At 37.6% G+C, this 21,330-nt stretch overlaps 1 protein-coding gene and 1 non-coding gene across 3 annotated transcripts in view; both read left to right on the top strand.

Annotated features, from left to right (window-relative positions):
- LYST (lysosomal trafficking regulator) overlaps positions 1 to 21,330 on the top strand; it is a 170,490-nt gene that overhangs the window by 98,514 nt on the left and 50,646 nt on the right. The window contains exons 27-37 of one of the 2 annotated variants that reach the window (XM_039247155.1): positions 1,676 to 1,842; positions 2,499 to 2,651; positions 6,517 to 6,708; positions 8,816 to 8,994; positions 10,372 to 10,578; positions 14,137 to 14,313; positions 15,110 to 15,186; positions 15,328 to 15,516; positions 17,934 to 18,079; positions 18,168 to 18,264; positions 19,404 to 19,465. In XM_039247155.1, the coding sequence (XP_039103086.1) occupies positions 1,676 to 1,842; positions 2,499 to 2,651; positions 6,517 to 6,708; positions 8,816 to 8,994; positions 10,372 to 10,578; positions 14,137 to 14,313; positions 15,110 to 15,186; positions 15,328 to 15,516; positions 17,934 to 18,079; positions 18,168 to 18,264; positions 19,404 to 19,465 (1,646 nt within the window). The remainder of the gene's footprint in view (positions 1 to 1,675; positions 1,843 to 2,498; positions 2,652 to 6,516; positions 6,709 to 8,815; positions 8,995 to 10,371; positions 10,579 to 14,136; positions 14,314 to 15,109; positions 15,187 to 15,327; positions 15,517 to 17,933; positions 18,080 to 18,167; positions 18,265 to 19,403; positions 19,466 to 21,330) is intronic. The other variant, XM_039247156.1, reaches the window with a different exon arrangement.
- TRNAR-UCG lies at positions 10,984 to 11,068 on the top strand. Its single transcript has one exon. It is a non-coding gene; the product is annotated as a tRNA-Arg (tRNA).

A 21,330-nucleotide genomic window follows, 5' to 3' on the forward strand; every position in this document is an offset into this window, starting at 1 on the left:
CACTCTGCCCTTCCTCCACTTGCACTCAGTCTCTTTCCCTCTCTCTCTCTCTCTCTCTCTCAAAAAATGAAAATAAAAACAAAAGTGTGTCATCTGATAAATACTTCAGAAAAGGAAAACTTTAATAATAGGTTATATTAAATGATTTTTCAAAACATTTTCAAAGAATATCCTTTTTACTAACCTGATTAGGTTGGATTAATTAAATTAAATTAGATTTGGAGGGGGAATATTTTCCATCATTTTCAACAAGTTTAGATGTTTCCTTCCTTCAGCAAGGAAGATGTTTATATGATCTACTTTAAGTATTTAGAGCCTGAAGGCAAGTTGAATAAATTTAACCATCTTTAAATAGATTTACCAAGCTTCCACAGTGGTCTTATAAAAATTCTTATCCCCATGAGGAATAGGAAATTGAGGACTGGAGAGAGAGAGAGTGCCTTGTTGAAGATCACCCAGCTAGTAAATAGCACACTGAGCCTGTCTCACTTAAACACCTATGTTTTGAACTGTGATGCTCTCCTCCTTTCTACTACCATAAATTAATTTCTAATTTCCAGAAATACATTGGCAAATGGCTACCTATCAAATTGATGATTAACAGCTTTAAAAAATATGTGAGAAGATAATATTTCCACTTTGATTTTGTGCCTTTCATTTCTGCCTTTATGATGTACAGCATACCATTTTTATTAGTGTAACCTTAAAATAAAATCTCCAGAAGCACATTATTGTACATTAAGGCATCAGATATTACCTACAATTTTTCAGAGAAGGTAGACTGTAACCTTGGTAATTCTCTAAGCCGGAAGACTCTCTGAGTACAAGAGAGACTCCTTGTACTGAGTTCAGTTCAATGTTTACTGGGCACCTATTAAGTTCAAGGTTTGTGTGCTGGGCATATGAGAAATAGAAAGAAATACAAAGGATTTTATTTCCTCTGAACACGTTTTCTTGATTTTAATATGTTGCATGAACTTGGGAAGAGTTGCCTACAGGCTTCTTCTAAAAGTAGTGTGTTATTGTTTGTTGTTGCTTTGTTTTAATAAATTGTACTTACCTAATGTCCTTACATCCTACCCTATATTAATAGGCCCAAAACAGTTACCATTTCTAACTCTTGCTTGATTTGGAAAAAATACATGGAGAGAAGTATTCAGGCCTAACATCATATACTGAGGTAGATTATCAAGGTTAAAAATTGAGGGACAGAAGTAACTAATTCATATTTATTAGGTATTTATAAGTGATTAACATAGGTTCAAATCTATTATCTCTTTTGATCTTTAAAAAACTATAACTTGGTGTGAGATTCAGAGAGATTAATGTATTCAAATTCACCTTCTCTGAGGAGCCATCTCAGAACGGCCCTGTTCACACCCCCTAAATCTTCACCTTTCCTGTGGTCTAGGGACCTTTGCGCTCCCATGCTATAGTGTGTTAATCCCTGTTGTCACACTTCCACCATTTCCTGTTTATCGTTCTCTTTTTATTTGTCTGGTCCTCTTCAAGACAGGGGTCAGAGCATGTTTTCCCATTTCTGTTTCTAGCATGCAATTCAAACTAGCCACCATACAGTAGGCACGAATAAGTATTGAGCGAGTGAGTGAGTGCTGGAAGAATGAGAATTTCAACCAGTTCTCTTTGCCTTAAATTTTCTGTTCTTTTTCTTTAGCGTTCCTTTGAATGAATACAAATTGCTTGCTTGTGATATACAACAGCTTTTCATAGCAGTGACCATTCACGCCTGCAGTTCCTCAGGCCCCCAGTATTTTAGAGTCCTCGAAGACCTCATCGTACTGCTTGGCTATCTTCAAAATAGCAAAAACAAGAGGACACAAAGTAAGATTTTGTTCTTATGGATTTCCAGAGTTGGGATTATAGAGCACCTAAGAATGTCATTTGAACCAAATCTCTTTCTTGTGGAAGCTATTTTACTGAAGATTCATCCTTCATTTTATGATAATATCTATCAGCTTTAAAAAGAAGTCCTTTCAGATGGCAGAAATTAAAAAAGTGATGTATTAATATAATCAGTAGCTGGCAACACATCATTAAAAGAAACCTCTGTTTTTGTTTTTGTGTTTTACCAAGTAGAATTAAAAGCTCCTGTTGAATAAAAATGCCCTTTAGTTTTCTTTAATGGCAAATATTAAATGAATGTGAAATGTGAGAACTTCTGGTTCAATTTTGCTTTATATATTAAAAAGCCTGTTCTTTAAGACGATGATATAAAATGAAACAAAGTTGTGAGCTAGTGTTTTTCCATTGATTTTTTTTTTTATAGTGACCATTTAGAAATTTGCTTTAAAATTTCTTTTAAAGGCAGTTCAAAAATGTTCACTACTCTCAGGAATCCATGTTGATCAAAATTTTAAAATCTGTGTCTAATAAAACATTACTGGCAATTTAGATGTTACATGAAAATAAAAAGCAACTCAGTGTAAAAACTTAACATCTGCATAGCTTGAAAACATTCTAGTGTCTTCTGTTTTTAGGTATGGCTGTTGCATTACAGTTTAGAGTTCTCCAAGCCGCTATGGAATTTATAAGGACCACAGCAAATCATGACTCAGAAAACCTTGCAGATACATTCCAGTTACCCTCTCCTCCCCATCATGCAGTATTTCAGCAGCGGAAGAGCATCGCTGGTGAGTTATTGAAATAAGGCTTTAATAATTATAAATTGAGGGTGGCATGCCTTTCCTGTATTCTGATGCCATTCTCACTTTTAAAGTATCTTTTAGTTTAAAAAGTTAAACTGCCAAATTTGAGAAAGGTTTCCTCCCTGAGAAAACCATCCTACTGATTTTTCAGTGCTGCGCTCATTCAGTTATCTCTTGAGCAACTAGCATGTGCCGCGCACTGTGTAAATGTTGAAGGTACAGTGATGAATAGAAACAGACACAGATCCTGCCATTGCAGAGATTTCAAAATAGTAGAGAAATGTAGAGGATTGGAGTAGAGACTCTAACAGGCAACATGGTTTACATCAGGAGTTAGGGAAGTATCTGAAGAAGTGAGATTTCAGTGTAGATGTAAAGGGTGAGAGAAAGGAGCTAGCTAGGTAGAGAGTCAGAGGAAGAGTGTTCCAGGCAGAATCAATGTTTCCACAGCAGGAAAGAGTGAAGCTTCAGGGAATTGAAGGAAAGTATTTAGCCGGTGTGGAAGACTGTGGAGAGATTGAGGAGAGCAGTGCCAAATGGGGCTGTACAGGATGGAGCATCGGGGAAGTTCACATAAGCAGGTTTTCATTTTGGGAAGACCACTCTGAGCTGTGTGTAGAGAGGGGGTTAGAAAGAGAGTAAGAAATGTAGTGGGGGGTCCAGGGAGGATGCCACTGCAGCCATCCGGGCGGGAGAGGATGGCGGCTCGGGTGTGGACAGAATGCATGGAACATCAGGACTTGCTGTGATTTTGCACATTTCAGCAAGCAAGTGTCAATATCGTTAGATTTCCTTGCTTTTTCCCACAAAACCTGCTGTGACATTTATGCACACAATCCGGAAAGACAGTATAAACACCTCCCCACACACACCTAGGATCTCTACACGCACGTATACACAGACATACATGTGGATGGATGGGTAGGGATCTACAGCATATGGGTTTCTCCCACCAATTCTTCCTGGTTTGACGACGGCCCTTGTTTAAATCCTGTCTCTTTGAATCCAGTTTAAAAATACCACTTTGTATGTGTTACACTGTTCTTATTCCTTCCGTGCTGTTTTATACAGGTATTTGGGAAAGACTGTGTTTTATTTCTTCATTCTCAGTCAAAAGGATATTGGCTTTGTACGCTTTAGGTACCAAAGCTGCAGGATATCAGAGCTCCTCTGCTTCGGAGCAGCGTGTTATAGAAGACCGTTTAGGTCTACCTGCTCCTGATGCTAAGTTACTAAGAAGGATTTATACCCTCATCATTTCCATCATTGATATATAATAAGCTGTTCTTTCCAAGATTTAAAGCAGACTCTTCTCATTAGTGATCAGTGTTTTGGGGAGATGGTTTTTTCCTAAATAGACTCACTTAGCATTTACTGAACACTGCTGAGACATGTGACCCAGCCCCACGGCCACCCCCACCTCCAGCAGGGCTCGTGGGGACAGCCAGCAGCAGCAGCTTTCTGTGGCCACACGCCGCCCGCTCTGGCCATGGACAGGTCTCCTCAGACCATCCGTGCCAGTATATCCGTGGCCTGGACCGAAGCTCCTTCAGCAGCATTTCGTCGTGTGTAGATTTTAAGTTCGCATACTCTTAAGGGACTTAGATACTACTTGATTGCCAGATTAATCTTTTTACAGCTTGACTCATGTGCCATTATCCTGCTCAACAGCCTCGATGGTTCCAACTACCCACTTAACAGATCTCAGATTCCTTAGCCTTTGTATTTTTTTTGGTATAGATGAGAGAGAGAGAGCTGTCGCTTTGCTTAAGTGGTATCATACTCTACCTTCTGTTTGTAAACTGATTTCTGTTGCTAATTAATACATTTATAGACATCTTCCCATAAAATAAAAATATTATTTATGTTTAACGAATACATAATAATCTATTATATTGATTTGCCATCAGTTGTTTCCTAATCTTTATCAATAAACCAGAGTTTTATTTTTACTTGTCTGATTTTGCTATTATAAACAAGATAGCAATGTATATTCTTTTTTTTTTTTTTTTTTACTTGTCTGCTTATCACTATGAGAAATTTTACATATCACCTTAATTCATGAAGGTAGAAGTAAGCATTAGGGTACTTTTTAAGTGCTATACATACACATAAACTGCCAGAAATAAATGTAAATATATACATTATGTTATTAGTATGATCCACATACAAATGAATTTCCTTTATATTTCAACCATCAATAACAATACCAGCTATTAACAACTTTTGATGCTTTGTATGAGATAGGCATTGTTTTTATGTCCATTATTTTATTTACTATTTAATCCATAGAACAACCTTCTTTATCCATTCATTCAACCATCAGATATTTATTGGTCTCAGCCACCTATCAGGTATTGTTTTATCTCCTTTGTGAAACTTCTATTTTACTGGAGAAAATGGTCAATAAGCCTATAAACAAATACATTTAATAAAATATCAGATAGTGACAAATATCTACCTGTGAGGTGAGCTCTATTTTACTTTCTAATCTACATCTTAACATACGAGGGAACTGAGGCTTAGAAAGAAGTATATTTGAGGCCACCCCAGCTCAGTGCTGAAATATCCTCCCTCTTTTTCAGGTATGTAGTAGTGAAGGCTTCACATTTTCTTACTCAGTATATTGCACTGCCTCTGAATTAGGATTATCTGCTGCTTATATGGCATGAAAACTGCCAGAGATGTAGACGTCAGGAAGAATCTGTTTCAACTGAGGACATACCCTGACAGTATTATTCTTGAATATATCCTGGATATTAATATTTTTATTTGCTTTGTTTTTGTCTCAAACGTGACTCCACCCACCAAAATGTATTAGCTGATAAGAAACACTGGTTGCCTGAAATACTGGACAATCTAAAATGCTATTAAAATATTTAAATATCTTACGGGAAAAGTCATTAAAACCTCTCATAATTTAGTCATGTATGTAATGTGTATAGAAGCTATTTGTAGAAATTGATACATGTTTTCATAATTTAAAACAAAGGTTCAATTCCAATGAAGGGTTCCATTATTCCTCACCTACCAAGACGTCATTTTGGTTCCTATGGTCAACTTCCGATGCCCTTCTCCTTCAGTCCATTAAATCAAGACTCGTTCTCCCCGTATCCTCCCGGATCCACGGCCTGTGTGGTACCTTTTGGAGCAGGTGCAGTGACGATGCAGGAATGGCATTCCTAACTGCTCAATCTGAGATATTTCTCAAGGAACGCTTTTATAGGATGAATTCCAAATGATGCATAGGCACCAAATCATTTCAATACCAAATCACTGGAATTACACTCACCTTTCTGTTCTCTTCACTTTCATTGGACTGATTTCTACTATCTCACTTATATATACTTTTCAAAACTACCTAATAAAATTCATCAACAGGAATGATACAGAAATAGTAATCAACAGAATAGATACATCAACAGAAATAGTAATATTCTTACTGATACATGGTGTGCTTTAAAAATCTGTTGATTATTTTGGAATGCAAGGAAGTGCAACAGTATTTGAAAATGTTTTGTCAGAACATTCTGAACTACTTACATATATCCTTCTCTTTTGAGTTTTTCAGAAGACTCAAATTTTGCCAAACTGTGTCCATCCCACTAAGCCGTGTCACTAGCTTCATTCAGTATTCTGATTTGGACTTTGAAATCAGAAGTACTGTTGCACTTCTTCAAAGAGGGAGAAAAATCACTTTCTCTTAATCGAGCACTTTCCTTTGTGTAAATTGACTTGGTATTAATGAAGATTCATTTCATGATCTACTTCTCAAAAAGTTGCAGCAAAAATAATATCCCTGATCCCTGTTAATTCTGGCATTTGATGTTTTGAATTTATATACTTGCAGGTGCTCGAAAATTTCCCCTTGCTCAGACTGACTCCCTCCTGATGAAAATGCGCTCAGTAGCAAGTGATGAACTGCATGTGATGATGCAGCGGAGAATGAGCCGCGAGAACCCTGTACAGGCCACTGAGACAGAGCTTGCTCAGAGACTGCAGAGGCTCACCATTTTAGCAGTTAACAGGATTATTTATCAAGGTGGGACTAGAGGATGGATATGTGCTTGCTCACGTATGCAGTTAAAAGGAACATAATTTAAGAGGAAGCTGATGAGTTCTCAAAATTCTCAACAGCATTGATTTTTCATCTGTAACATCTACCCTATTGAAAGAATTTATTTGCGGGGTGCCTGAGTGGCTCAGTCAGTTAAGCGTCTGACTTCAGCTCAGGTCATGTTCTTGTGGTTCATGGTTTCGAGCCCCGCATCTGGCTCTGTGCTGACAGTTCAGAGCCTGGGGCCTGCTTCAGATTCCATGTCTCCCACTCTGTCCCTCCCCACTTGCACTCAGACTCTCTCTCTCTCAAAAATAAATAAACATTAAAAAAAATTTTAAAGAATTTATTTGGAACTAATAGTCTTGAAAAAAAATCTATTTCTTAATGTGTTAAATGCAGGCCTAAAGTGACCATTGAGTTTAAAACAGGACAGCACCTCCAATATATTCTTGTAACTTTTCTTTGAGATAATGGTAGAGTCATATGCCGTTGTTAAGAAATATTGCAGAGAGATCCCATATCCCTTTTACCCAGTTTCCCCTAATGGGTTGTGCCAAAGTAGAGTCCAGGGTGATGACCAGGTATTGATATCCAGATATTGATACAGTCAAGAAACTGAACATTTCTGTCACATGCAGGTGCTTCTGTTGCCCTTTTTTTTTCCTAAAATTTATTTATTTATTTTGAGAGAGAGGGAGAGCATGAGCAGGGGAGGGGTGCAGAGAGAGAGAGAGAGAGAGAGATTCCCAAGCAGGCTCTGAGCTGCTACCACAGGGCCTGATGTGGAGCTGCAATTCACAAACCGCAAGATCATGACCTGAGCCTAAACCCAGGCATCCTTGTTGCCTTAATAGCCACACGCACTTTGCTCCCACCTCTACCCCTTCCTTAGTCCCTGGCAACCTCTAATCTCTTCTCCATTTATTTTTCATCATTTCAAGAATTTTACATGAATAGAATCATACGGTATGTGGCCTTTTAGGATTGTCTGTGTTCACTCAGCGGAATTCTCTGGAGGGTCATCCTGGCTTCTGCATGTGTCAGCAGTTTGTCGCCTCTTTGTTTTTGCTGAGTAGTTTTCCACAGTATGGACATATTGGAGTTTGCTTAGCCGTTCACGTTTTGAAAGACCATTTGGGTTGCTTTCCAGTTTTTAGTTACCACAAATAAAGCCAGCTGCTAGAGACAGTTATGTGCAGGTCCTTGTGTGAGGATAAATCTCTGTTTCCTGGAGTAAGGGCAGTTGCGTGCTGTGTTTTTGTTAAGAAGCTGCCAGACTTTTCGAGAATGACTGTCAAATTTCACATTCCCACCAGCAGTGTATGAGTGATGCACTTTTCTTCACCTCCTTAACCGGTATTTGGAATTGTCGCTGTTTTTAATTTTAGCTGTTCTGATAGATGTGTAGTGATACCACATTGTGGTTTCAATTTGCATTTTTCTAGGGGCTACTGATTTATATATTTATTTATAAAACAGAATACCTACAGCAACCACTAAAGAATTATGCAGAGATACGCTCAAAGCACTATAGATAGGTCAAAATAGAATTTTAAAAATATGTTCAAGTAACCCCAAGAAAACAGGAAGAAGAACACAGTAATTGTTCATCACTAGAAAAGCACAATACATACAAATAAGACTCTTGTTTTAACTTTTCAAATTTGTACTTGGGGCAACCTGATTCCAGGCTGAACTCTGAATTTGTACCATTTTTATCACATACAGAGATTTAATGGGATAGCACATGCGCTGAAATGGCTCTGCCCGTCCACCTAATGGAAATATCATGTGGTCGTTATGTTTGGTTTGTCCAAGAACCTCAGAGCTTTAATCATTTCACAGTTTACATCATCTTCATTAGTAAAATAAACAGTTCAGAATTGTATGACTTACGTAGGTTTAAATTTCTACATTGTTTTAGATGAATTTACTTTCTCTAGAATATTGTATCTTCTACATCTAATACACTTGCTATACATTTATGTTGTGGCAATGGAATTAGTTATTACATAGAATATTTTTACCAGCGTCATTACCATTTATAGTGGCTAGTGATCTTATTTTTTATTCTTCTTTTAATTCCAAGAGTTTAATCCAGACATTATTGACATTTTGAGTACTCCAGAAAATGCAACTCAAAGCAAGACCTCAGTTTCCCAGACTGAAATTTCTGAAGAAAATGTTCATCATGAACAGCCTTCCATTTTCAATCCATTTCAGAAGGAAATATTCACGTATCTGGTAGAAGGATTCAAAGCATCTATTGTAAGTAACTTAATTGCATGGGACATGTTCATTCACACAGAAGGAGTAGGTGTTTTATGTATCTCCTTACTCTTGAATTATTATTATTATGAATTACTGGGAAGGTTAGATCTTGGCTTATACATATCTGATACCTTCACAATTGTATAGAGAATATTAACAAGTGTCAGGCTCCGTTCATCACTGATACACTTGGGTTTCTGTGGGTCACATACATGTGACCGTTGGGGACAAATCAGTCTGTACACTTTATAGATACTGAAAGCCAATCTAATTCTAGCAAAACTCATAAATCACGATCTGCAAGTCTCTAAATGTAAACTAGATTATGGTGTCTGCAGGTTTTATTTAGAGCTGAAGGATTTCCCCAGGACCCTTAGGACTGGGGGTAATTGGAGAGCCAGCTCCAAAACTCAGAATAAATTCTGAAATGTTTTGAACCAGATAGAGAGATTTGATCAGGATCAGGTTAGCCTTCATTGGGCCACAGTTGAAGCAGCTTCTCTGGTTATTTGTTAAGGAACATTGATGGTCATATTGATGATCATATTATATGCAGTTGTCAGTTTGTAACTGTTATACTCAGTGCTTTGATATTAATTCTTTATTATGAATCTTTCTCTTTGATATTGTAAAATCAGTCAATCTCTTGGTTTTTTGATGGTTCTTTTTTTTAACTTCTAAGCCCTAGGTAATTTAAATGACTCTAGCTTCTTAATCCATTTCTCTCTCTCTCTCTTTTAAAACATACATGATATAAAATTTCCTATTTTAACCATTCTTAAAGGTATAATTCATTGGTGTTAAGTGCATTCACATTGTTGTGCGATGATTACCACCGTCCATCTCTGAAGCTTTTTTTTATTATACCAAACTGCTCTGTATCTATTAAACAACAGCTCCTCATTACCCCTCCCCCAGTCCCTGATAACCACTGTTAAACTTTCTGTCTCTATGAATTTAACTTTCTAGACATCTCATATAAGTTACAATATTTTAGGCATTATTTGTCCTTTTCTATGTGGCTATTTCAGTTAGTGTGGTATTTTCAAGTTCATCCATGTTGACACATGTATCAGAATTTTATTCCTTTTTAAGGCTGAATAACATTCCATTCTACATATATATTACATGATGTTTATCCATTCATCCATCAGTAGACATTTGGATTATTTCCACCTCTTGGCTGTTTTGAGCACTGCTGTTATAAACATTAGTATAACCACCCATTTGTAGGGATGTGTATGTCATTCTAATTTTGACTACTAAAAAAAAATCTAAAAATAACACGTCCCATGATCTTCTTTAGGGCTCTGAGAGGTTAGTGTATTATTGCTTAAGAAGTCTGATCCTAATATATTCCTGTTTTGATTGAAGGGTTCAAGTAAAACCAGTGCTTCCAAGCAGCAGTGGGCTAAAATCTTATGGTCTTGTAAGGAAACCTTCCGAATGCAGCTTGGCAGACTCCTGGTCCATATTTTGTCACCAGCCCATTCTTCTCAAGAGAGAAAGCAAATTTTCGAAATAGTTCGTGAACCGAATCATCAGGAAATACTGCGAGATTGTCTTAGCCCATCTCTGCAAGTAAGTATCTCAGTACTTCATAAGTAAAAACTAGTGAAATAGGGGTGCCTGGGTGGCTCAGTTGGTTAAGCTTCTGACTTTGGCTCAGGTCATGATCTCGCAGTTCATGGGTTTGCGCCCCACGTCGGGCTCTGTGCTGACAGCTAGCTCAGAGCCTGGGGCCTGCTTCAGCTTCTGTGTCTCCCTCTCTTCTCTGCCTTTCTCCTGCTCATGCTCTCTCTCTCTCTCTCTCTCTCTCTCTCTCGCTCGCTCTCTCTCAAAAATAAATAAACATTAAAAAAATTTTAGAAATTACAAATCCAGGGACTAGGTAACTTTATTTCTACTCGGTTGTCATTTCTTCTCAGCTAGGACATAGCTAGGAAATACCTATCTTTTTAGAAAGAAAAATGAATTATGAGGGGCGCCTGGTTGGCTCAGTCGGTTAAGCGTCTGACTTCGGCTCAGGTCATGATCTCATGGTTTGTGGGTTCGAGCCCCACATTGGGCTCTCTGCTGACAGCCAGCTCAGAGCCTGGAGCCTGTTTTGGATTCTGTGTCTCCCTCTCTCTCTGACCCTCCTCTGTTCATGCTGTCTCTCTTTGTCTCTCTGTCTCTCTCAGAAATAAATAAAACATTAAAATTTTTCTAAAAAAAAGAAAAATGAATTATGAGTTCATACTGGTATTTCACATTTTCTTGAAATTTTATATTTGTACTTTCTTTTATTAATGTTGATAATAATGATTCCTGATACCATTAGCATACTTATTTGCTCTATCATTTTTGCTCTTTATATGTAACATTTTCAAAATAAGATGAACCCAGTGAACAGAGATTAATAATTCTTCATTGGGCACCTGGGTGGCTCAGTCAGCTAAGTGTCTGACTTGGGCTCAGGTCATGATCTCATAGTCTGTGGGTTCAAGCCCTGCCTAGGGCTCTGTGCTGACATCTCAGAGCCCGGAGCCTGCTTCAGATTCTATGTCTCCCTCTCTTTCTGCCTCTCCCCTGCTTGTGCTCTGTCTCTCTCTGTCTCAAAAATAAACCAAAAAATTAAAAAAAAAAAAATTTTCATGGTTCTCTTGTCCTAGTGTACCATGAAAATATGGTCTTGTAAACGTGCTTCAGGTAATTTTCTCTATTCGATTATACCACCAACGAACTAGTCGTGTTTTTTTTTTTTTCCAGTTCTTTTCTATTTTTAGGGATTCCATTGGGTTTTATTTGTTTAACTTTGTTTTTAATTACGTGAAACGTCTACCTGGTTCCAAAAATCAGTGAAACATGACACAATCAGGGAGGTTGTAGCTCTTGTCTCTTACCTTTTCCCCATTCCTTCTCTTTCGTTGGAGGTGACCATCTGGATTTGTGTTTTACATTTCTTGTGGAGATGTACACACACAGAAACAGCGTACATATCATCCCCCTTCTCAACACAAAGGAAGGTAGTGAACTCTGCACACTCGTCTGCCCTTTCAACATACCTCACAGAGATCGCTCCAGAACAGTATATAGGGGCCTTCTTGCGCCTTTGAGAGTGGCTTACGAGCTGTATTCCGTTTGGAGTTTGCTTGATTTTTAAAGCCCAATGCCTCTCTCTTCTATGGTTATTACTTGAGTCTGATCAGTTCCTCAGTCTGTAGCTCCTCCTCTTTTAAAATCCACTCGCCTTTGTCTCTTGTAGCCTCCGCCCGTCCTGTGTGTTCTTACTGATGTGCTGCGCTGTGCATGCTGCCCGCTCGGCCCAGGCCACGGCACCCTCCTTCCTCTCCTTGTCTGTCTCTACACCCGCCTGTCGGTTTCTCCATATACCCGCCTCCCTTGCCCCACCTCAAACTCTTACCCCTTTAGTCCATTCAGAGCTCTTCCTTCTTAGGCACACCCCTGAAAATTTTATTTTCACTCATTTTAGCATTTTATTATCTTCTAAAAATTTGCGTTTACTAGAGCCAATTCCTTAAATCATTTTTTGGGGGGGCTGAAAACAAGACTTTTCCTTTTTTTGCATCCATCCCTAATAACACCTTTTCTAGCCCCAGGCACTACAATCAGTAAATTATTGATCAGGTGTTAGGATGAGATTCTAGAAACACCTTAAGTGTATAAGAAAATTATGTGGTTTTTTGGATATTCAGGATGAATGAAAACATTTTTTATAGTTTATCAAGGTGATTTGAGAATGTCAATGAATACTGACTAAACTATTTTTAGATTACATCAAGAGCATTTCCTTTAAGACACATATAAAAACAGTCTAGCCGTTTACTATTTCTCTTTATTTGCCAACTCCTCAGGACTTCTACTTGCAGAGTGTCTGTTCTCTTTTCTCTTTTGGTCAGGTAGCAGCTGTCTCCCAACTAATTAAAAACGTTGCATTAAAATGAGCTTTGCTGTTTCCACCATCGCATATGTTCATCTTATGCTTTTTGGGAAATGACACGATGTGATTCAGTGTGTTAATTTAAATATCACCCAAAATGTAAGAGTTCTCAAATTCATTTGTTGCCATTTAATCCTGTTCACAGTTTAAAATGTCATAAAGCCAAATGTAGTGGTATTTGTATCAGTGCAGATTTGTAAAAAGTGAAACTCTGCATGTTTCACTTGTTGGCATAATTAGTGTTGAAATAATACATAGTGTACACATAGCAATTAGGTGTAAGATCCATAGCATGGAAGGCCACTTAAAATAGGTGCAGGTTTACTCTACAAAAGGTAGTTGTCATTACCTTCAGTAACATTCTCATTATAGGGCAGTTCATTAAAAATTGGCCTAAACCAACCCTTCTCTGGACATGTGCAGACCACCGAGTGCCGAGGTCTCACTGGTTTGAGTTTTTCACTTTCGTGCTCCCTAGGGAGTAATGACTACTTATAAGCTAATCCGAAAACGGGTTTTGTTCTGAAAGTTTCACCAACTTCTGTTCTGCCAAGCAGAAGTCAAAAGAGAAAGAATAAAAAAGTATAATTCTCTTACCTGAAGGTTAAAGGAAAGTTTCCCTTCCAGTTCATTTTTTCTATGAGAACTAAGAAACATTTTCCTTTATCCCAAGCTTATTTCCTATATTCCTTTAGCAAATCCTTTAAAAAGTTTCCCCCAAAACTTACTTGCTTGTTTTTCTTTTCTTAACTTTCTTTCTTTTCTTTTTCTTTCTTTTTTCTTTTACCTTTTACAATGTAAATTTTCAAATATCATAAGAAAAATAGAGTAGTATCATAAGCATTAACATATAGCCATCACCTAGATTTAACAATTGTTAGTGTTTTATCATATTGACATTATCTCTGTTTTGAAGTATTTTAAATTACAGAAATCTTTTTCAAAAGACATTTTCTTACGTAACCATAACATTATCGTATCTAACAAAATTAGCTTACGCCCAAATGTCATCACACTTCCAGTGCATAACCAAACTTTTTCAATTGTCCCCAAAATGTCTCTTGCAGCTTCTTTATTCAAACCCAATCCCACCAAATAAATACAGTGATATAATTTAACTTAATCGCTGTTAAGCAATTTAAATGTAAGAAATAAAAATTCTTTATGACTTAAAAAAGTGTTTCTTTTTCTTAAAGCATGGGGCCAAGTTAGTTTTGTACTTGTCAGAGTTGATACATAATCACCAAGACGAATTGACTGGAGAAGAACTAGACACCGCAGAATTGCTTATGCATGCCTTAAACCTGTGTGGCCATAAGTACACCCCGCCCGGTGCAGCAACGAAAGCAGACCTTGTCAAAATGATCAAAGAGGTGAGTCTGTGAAATCATAAGACACACTTTTCTTAGGAGAGCCCATTGAATGTCATTAAGGAATGAAATATTTTTTATTATAAGTATCATTGATGATGAACTTTATTGAAATGATAAGGTTTTTTTTTCTTTTATATCACTTTTTTTTATCATGAGAGAATAAATAGGCTATTGCAAGGAGTGTTTCCTCCTATTGTCATCCTAATCCCTTATCAGTAGCTCTCGGTGAAGGAAAGAGTTTCATAGGGACCAGTGTGTTGAGGCATCAGCCTTGAAACAAAATAAGGAAGCAAGCACCTGGGCATTAAGTCTGGCAGCCCATTTAACTCTTCTGCCCTAATATCTATGCCCCAAATTGTGTAGAAACAGAGGGAAATTATAACGTTATTTTTGCGACTATTGTATTTTAATATTCTGGTCTCCTGGGGACAGTATTATTTTCCTTTGTTAACTTGGTTTTAAAATTTGTTTGTTGGGAGGCGCCTGGGTGGCTGAATCTGTCGGGCATCTGACTTCAGCTCAGGTCATGATCTCGCAGTTCATGGGTTTGAGCCCTGCGTCGGACTCTGTGCTGAGAGCTCAGAGCCTGGAGCCTGCTTCAGATTGTGTGTGTGTGTGTGTGTGTGTGTGTGTGTGTGTGTGTGTCTGCCCCTCCCCCGCTTGTGCTTTCTCAAAAATGAACATTAAAAATATTAAAAATAAAATAAATAAAATAAAATTAGTTTGTTGGCCTTTGTGTCAGTGTTAAATGATGACAGTTAGTTTTATATTACATATTATCATCCACATCTTTTAGGAACAAAAGAAATATGAAACTGAAGAAGGTGTGAATAAAGCCACCTGGCAGAAAACAGTTAACAATAACCAACAAAGGTAGGACTTTATGTGTTCTCAAAGTCATGCCTTTCTGAATCCATACTTACTTACTTAGATTCCACACATACTTTTAGTTTTCAAGTGTGATGCTTTTGTATCTATTTAACGTCCCACTTGGGCTTTTGCTTGTCTGTTTAGTCTTTTTCAGCGCCTGGATTCAAAATCAAAGGATATATCTAAGATCGCTGCAGATATCACCCAGGCAGTGTCTCTCTCCCAAGGAATTGAGAGAAAAAAGGTGATCCAGCACATCAGAGGCATGTACAAAGTGGATTTAAGTGCCAGCAGACACTGGCAGGAGCTTATTCAACAGCTGACACACGATAGGTAAGCAAAGTGGGAGCGTCCTTGTTTCACGTATTGATGTTAAACACTATTTTCATTTCAGAACAAAGATTCACAACATTATTGCATTAGTTAAAATATTTTTTGTTTAATCACTTGTGATTTATTTCATCGTGAAATAATGAAATCTCTATATAATCCTGTAAGATTTTTTTTTTTAATTCCTAGGGACACAGGGGAGGGTGGAAATAATGAGAAAAAGAGGCATTAGTTCTTCCAGATAATAAAATCTATATATTGATGTTATTTTAAAATTTTAACCTTTGCAGAAGAATAGAGAAGTCACTAAAACAGGATAGTTGGGAAATAGATCTTTTTCTGTGTAAGACTTTAATTATAAAATTTAAAAGATGCATCACAGATAATGCAAAGAGGAAAATTAAGGTGTTTTCTAAATTTGGTTTAAGATAACTGATTAGCATGACTTGGGGGTGCTAAAATGGGCTAAACATTATACACTAAAGGAAATTCCAGATGAACAAAAGAATTAAACTCATAAAGCTTATAAAGTGGAAGAAAATAGGGCGTTTATCAACTGTGACAGGTGGATAATTTTTTAAGCTGAAACACAATAGAAGAAACTACCAGGAAGAAATAAATAGATTTGAGTTTTAATTTTTTCTAGTGTATTTAACAGCTATAACAACAGCAGCAAAACATGAAAGTTTATTTTCAGCAAATCAAAGAGTTAATTTTTTAACTTTTTTTTTGTTTATTTTGAGAGAGAGAGAGTGCACAGAAGAGGCAGAGAGAGGGAGAGAGAGAGAATCCCAAGCAGGCTCCACACTGTCAGTCCACAGCCTGATGTGGAGCTCGAAACCCATAAGCTGTGAGATCATGACCTGAGCTGAAGTCAGACGCTTAACTGACAGAGCCACCCAAGTGCCCCCAAAGAGTTAATATTTTTATGGTTTTAAAAATTTATGCCAACTTAAAGGTAAATGTAAAATCCAAAAAGTTTGAGCAAAAGCCGTGATTTCACTTTCCTACATAAGACAAATAGAATTAATAAACAGGAAAATATTCCATATGGCCAGAGTCTAATTTGATTTTTTAAAACCTTTAAATATTACCATATTATTGTAAAGTATGGTACAAACCATATTTTGCCTTTTCTGTTATAAATTTCTTTAGGCGTTAATCCCCATAGCAGGAAGAAATGTATATGGTAGCCCATGGTCAGAGGTTTGGTGGCACTGGACGCTTTGACAGCACATATCAGGAATCCTATAAGCATTTTATTTCCAGTTCCAGTCATCCTATTTTGGTGATTGTATACTAAAGAAAATATTCAAAATATATAAAGACAGGAAATGTAAAGGTTTTTATCTCTATATTATTTAAATGCTAGTGAATGAACTGGAAGCAACTTAAATATATAATAATGGTAAAATTGCTAAATACATTATGATGCACCCACTCACTGCATTAATTAGCCATTTTCCATGGTGATAATAAAGATTAAAATATGTCCAGTGAAAGAAGAAAGGATAGAGAAATGTATATATGTAATAATTATAACTGCAATTTTTAAAAATGAAAGAAAATAATTTCTACCAGTTAGTGGTATGTTTAGAGTAGTGGGATTAAGTGTGATTTTTTTCCTCTTATCTATTTCTAAAAGTATATTCAATATGGTTCTCATTCTTTCATTTAAAATATTAACTTATTTTGGGGGTTACTGGGTAGCTCAGTTGATTAAGCATGCGACTCTTGATTTTGGCTCAGGTCATGATCTCACAGTTCATGAGATCATGCCCCACGTCGGGCTCTGCACTGACAGTGTGGAGCCTGCTTGGGATTCCCTCTCTCTCTCTCTCTTTCTCTCTCTCTCTCTCTCTCTCTCTCTGTCTCTTTCTGCCCCTCCCCCACTCACATACACACCCATGTGCACACTCTCTCTCAAAATGAACAATTTTCAAAAATTGAAATAAAATAAAATATTAACTTATTTTTAAACATCTAAAATATATGGCTTGTACTACAAAAATGAACCGATTTATTTATTAGATAGTAGTCAAAATGGGAACTATAGAAACTTAACTTGGAAATGGATTTTTTCTTTATCTAGCCATATTAAGTCCAGTGCACTGCAGAAGCATGCATGTTGCTAAAGCATTCAGAGTTGTCATGGTATATCTTTTTAGAAATTTATTAGCAATGAGAAACTGGTGGCAGAGCATGCCTCCAGGCAGGGAAGGGGTTCAGGACAGAAGGACATTTACTTTTCATCTTATTCTCTTGTCTATGTTTATGCATTCCCCAGTCTAATTACATGAGCAGTTGGGGTTTTTAACTGACTAGATCACTTTTGATTATTTAATTTCTGTAATGAATTTATTTAAAGCTCTAAGTACTATAGATCGCCCCTGAAAACATTCTTTTATTTCCCCTTGCAGGGCTGCCTGGTATGACCCCCTCTACTATCCAACTTCCTGGCAACTGGATCCAACAGAAGGACCAAATCGAGAGAGGAGACGTTTACAGAGGTGTTACTTAACTATTCCAAATAAGTATCTCCTTCGGGACCGACAGAAATCAGAAGGTACTAATGACTTCTTGACTCAGCATGCAAATGTGGCACATAACTGTGGCCATCAGATAAAGATGATATCTACTTTTCTCCTTAACAGATGTGGTCAAACCACCACTCTCTTTCCTATTTGAAGATAAAACTCACTCTTCTTTCTCCTCAACTGTAAAAGACAAAGCTGCAAGTGAGTCTATAAGGTAAGTGTGAATCCATAAGATGTTCTCTCTTTTGTTGAAGGAGTTAAAAAGACCTCAGTAGTTCATTGTAGGGGTGCCTGGGTGGCTCAGTCGGTTAAGCATCCGACTTCAACTCAGGTCATGATCTCACAGTTTGTGGGTTTGAGCTCCACAATTGAGGTCTGTGCTGACAGCTCAGAGCCTTGAGCCTGCTTCAGATTCTCTGTCTCCCTCTCTCTGCTACTCCCCTGCTCACTCCCTGTCTCTCAAAAATAAATAATACATTTTTTTTAAATTTAAAAAAATAGTTTATTGTAGTGTGTGTGTAATATTTGTTTTAGGTAATTGTTGTGGTTTTAGGAAAGGCCCTAAATATGGCTCACGAGAGGAACCAGTCGAATGGCTAAAATCCAAAAGGAAAAGACATTCCCACTGGCAAGAACTCACTGGGCTTCAGGCACTGTGCTCTAGCCCTTGTCTGCACGCGCCTATCTTGGTAGTTGACTGGTCCTGACGTCTCTGTGAAGTGGGTAGTGCCACCGGTGGTTTGAGCATGATGCAATCTAATGCAGTGACTAAAGGTCCAAACTTTAGTTCCTCGTCTTACTAGCTGTCTGGTCCTGGGCAAGTTACTTAGCCTTCCTGTGTCCGTGTCTGTATCTGTTACATAAGGAAGGGAATGACCCCCAAAGTACCAGCATATTGTTGAGTATTAAGTGGGTCAGCATAGGTTAACAATGGATTATCATTATGATAATAATAATAATAACCCTGCCTGTTTTGTAGATGAAAACCTGATACTCAAAGAAAGTGAGTTCCTTGACTAAAGAGGAAAAGAACTTTCCTGCATCTAAATCCCATTTTTCCTAGAATACTAGGATTCTTTCATGTGTATGAAATGCCAGAGGCATGACCCAATGTTTGTGTGCATACCCGCCACAAGAATTATGAGCCTTCTCTAAAACTTTTATTTTCTCCTCTACTAGAATGTTAAAATATGAGCTAATATTTTCATGTGGATTTAGACAAGATATCTCATACTTTAGAAACTCCATTGTGCTGGGCTGAAATCGCTGACTAGATAAATAAAGCCTATACCATATACTCTCTAAAATTGGTTGAAACATTTAATCGTAGTAATTTTAGATGTGTTTTGACAGAGTGAATAGAAGATGTATCAGCGTTGCACCATCTAGAGAGACAGCTGGTGAGCTGTTACTCGGTAAGTCACATTTTGAAGAGTTTTACACATACTCACCCTGCCTTATTTTATTCTTAGACAATCTGAAGCATTGCTTGCCGGATGCCATTAAATCAGATAAACTCTAACATCACATCAGTAATTTTGCCCTAACGTTATATGACTCACACATGTGAGGAAGTGGCAATCTTATTTTCTAAAAAGCACATGAATAGCATTTTAATTTTTATAAAGTTGATTTTTTTCATAAGTGTACATTGTTGTATTTAATCATTCCTTTTACTATATATCAGTTTTGCTTTTTAAATTGAAAAATTACTGGTAAATTCACATGCCTCCTGTTTTAACAGATACACCTGTGCATAAGAAATATATCCACCTTGAGTTAGTTCCTAATTTATTTTCCCTATTGTGCTTCTGAGGGAAAGGCCAAGATTGCCAATCCATGGATATCTGTATAATTACATCGAGTGAGGAATCCTTTCCTCAAGATATGAAGGGGTAAAATTGTACCACTTGGTCTCTGTTCCCTTAAAGAACCAACTTGTGTGCTACAGGCCAGTTGTTCTGGTCTCCAGATCAGAAACATGAACATCACACGGGAACTTCTTAGAAGTGCAATTAGTAGGTGCACTTCTTTGGCACCCCAGCAGTCTGCATTTTGGTGAGCCCTCTAGCAGTTCTGATGGACTCTCAAATTTGACAGTCGTAGACTGAAGCTACAGCCTCCAAGGCTCAAGATGCAGAGCTTCAAGCTTGCGAGAACTGAGCCCCGTGGTCATGAGGACAGAGTGGTTCCCTTCTCTGAGCCAACAGTGCCAGGTGCTCAAGGGTGACCGGCACACAGTGCGGAGCCCCGGAGAAATTCCTACCATTTGGATACGGGGTGTAGGACGTGTGTTAACAAGCTAGCCTATAAAGCAGAGAAGACTGGGGGCTATCTTTTAAGGTCTATTCTGCCTATTGAGTGTTTAAATAAAAATAATTAAGGACTCCTCTTTTGCTAGAAAACTTGTTTACAAGTTGTCTTCAGTTAATGTGTGACAAAGTAAAGCAAATTAATATGTTAGTAATATAAGAAGAGTACTAATAATAAATGGCCAACATGTTTTTAACACTGAGTGCCAAACACTAGTTATAAGCATTTTACATACATTCTAATTTAATTCCCACATGAACCCTGTGAAATAAAGTCCTCTCCCTCCATCCCTCTTTTAGAAAATTATTTTAGATTTTTTGTTTTGTGTGTTTGTGTGCTTTTTTAGAGAGAGAGAGAGAGCATGCGTGTGTGCATGAGTGTGAGCAAGGAAGGGGCAGAGGAAGAGGGAGAGAGAGAATCCCAAGCAGGCTCTGCACTGTCAGCACAGAGCCTGACACGGGCTCCATTTCCCCACCGATGAGCCAAAATCAAGAGTCAGACGCTTAACTGAGCCAACCAAGCACCCCACACCCCTTTTTTAAATAAGGAAATTAAGACACAAAGAAGTTAAACAACTTGCCCAAAATCTCATGGATACCAGTAAAAAATATTTATTGAGGGGCACCTGGGCAGCTCAGTCAGTTAAGCATCCGACTTCAGCTCAGGTCATGATCTCACAGTTCATGAGTTTGAGCCCCTTATCAGGCTCTGTGCTGACAGCTCACAGCCTGGAACCTGCTTCAGATTCTGTGTCTCCCTCTCTCTCTGCCCCTCCTCTGCTAATGTGCTAATGCTGTGTCTCTCTCTCTCAAAAATAAATAAACATATGAAAAAATAAATTTTTTGAGTGACAGGAACTGTTTCTGGGTGCCAGGATTTTAATTTAGGCCAATTGACTCCAGAGGTCATATTTGTAATCATAAATGATAATAGTGCACACATAGTTTTAAGCTCATATCCCATTACT

The sequence above is a fragment of the Hyaena hyaena genome, unplaced genomic scaffold (assembly GCF_003009895.1).
Source record: "Hyaena hyaena isolate Hyena2069 unplaced genomic scaffold, ASM300989v1 scaffold_288, whole genome shotgun sequence".
NCBI classification, from domain to species: Eukaryota; Metazoa; Chordata; class Mammalia; order Carnivora; family Hyaenidae; genus Hyaena; species Hyaena hyaena.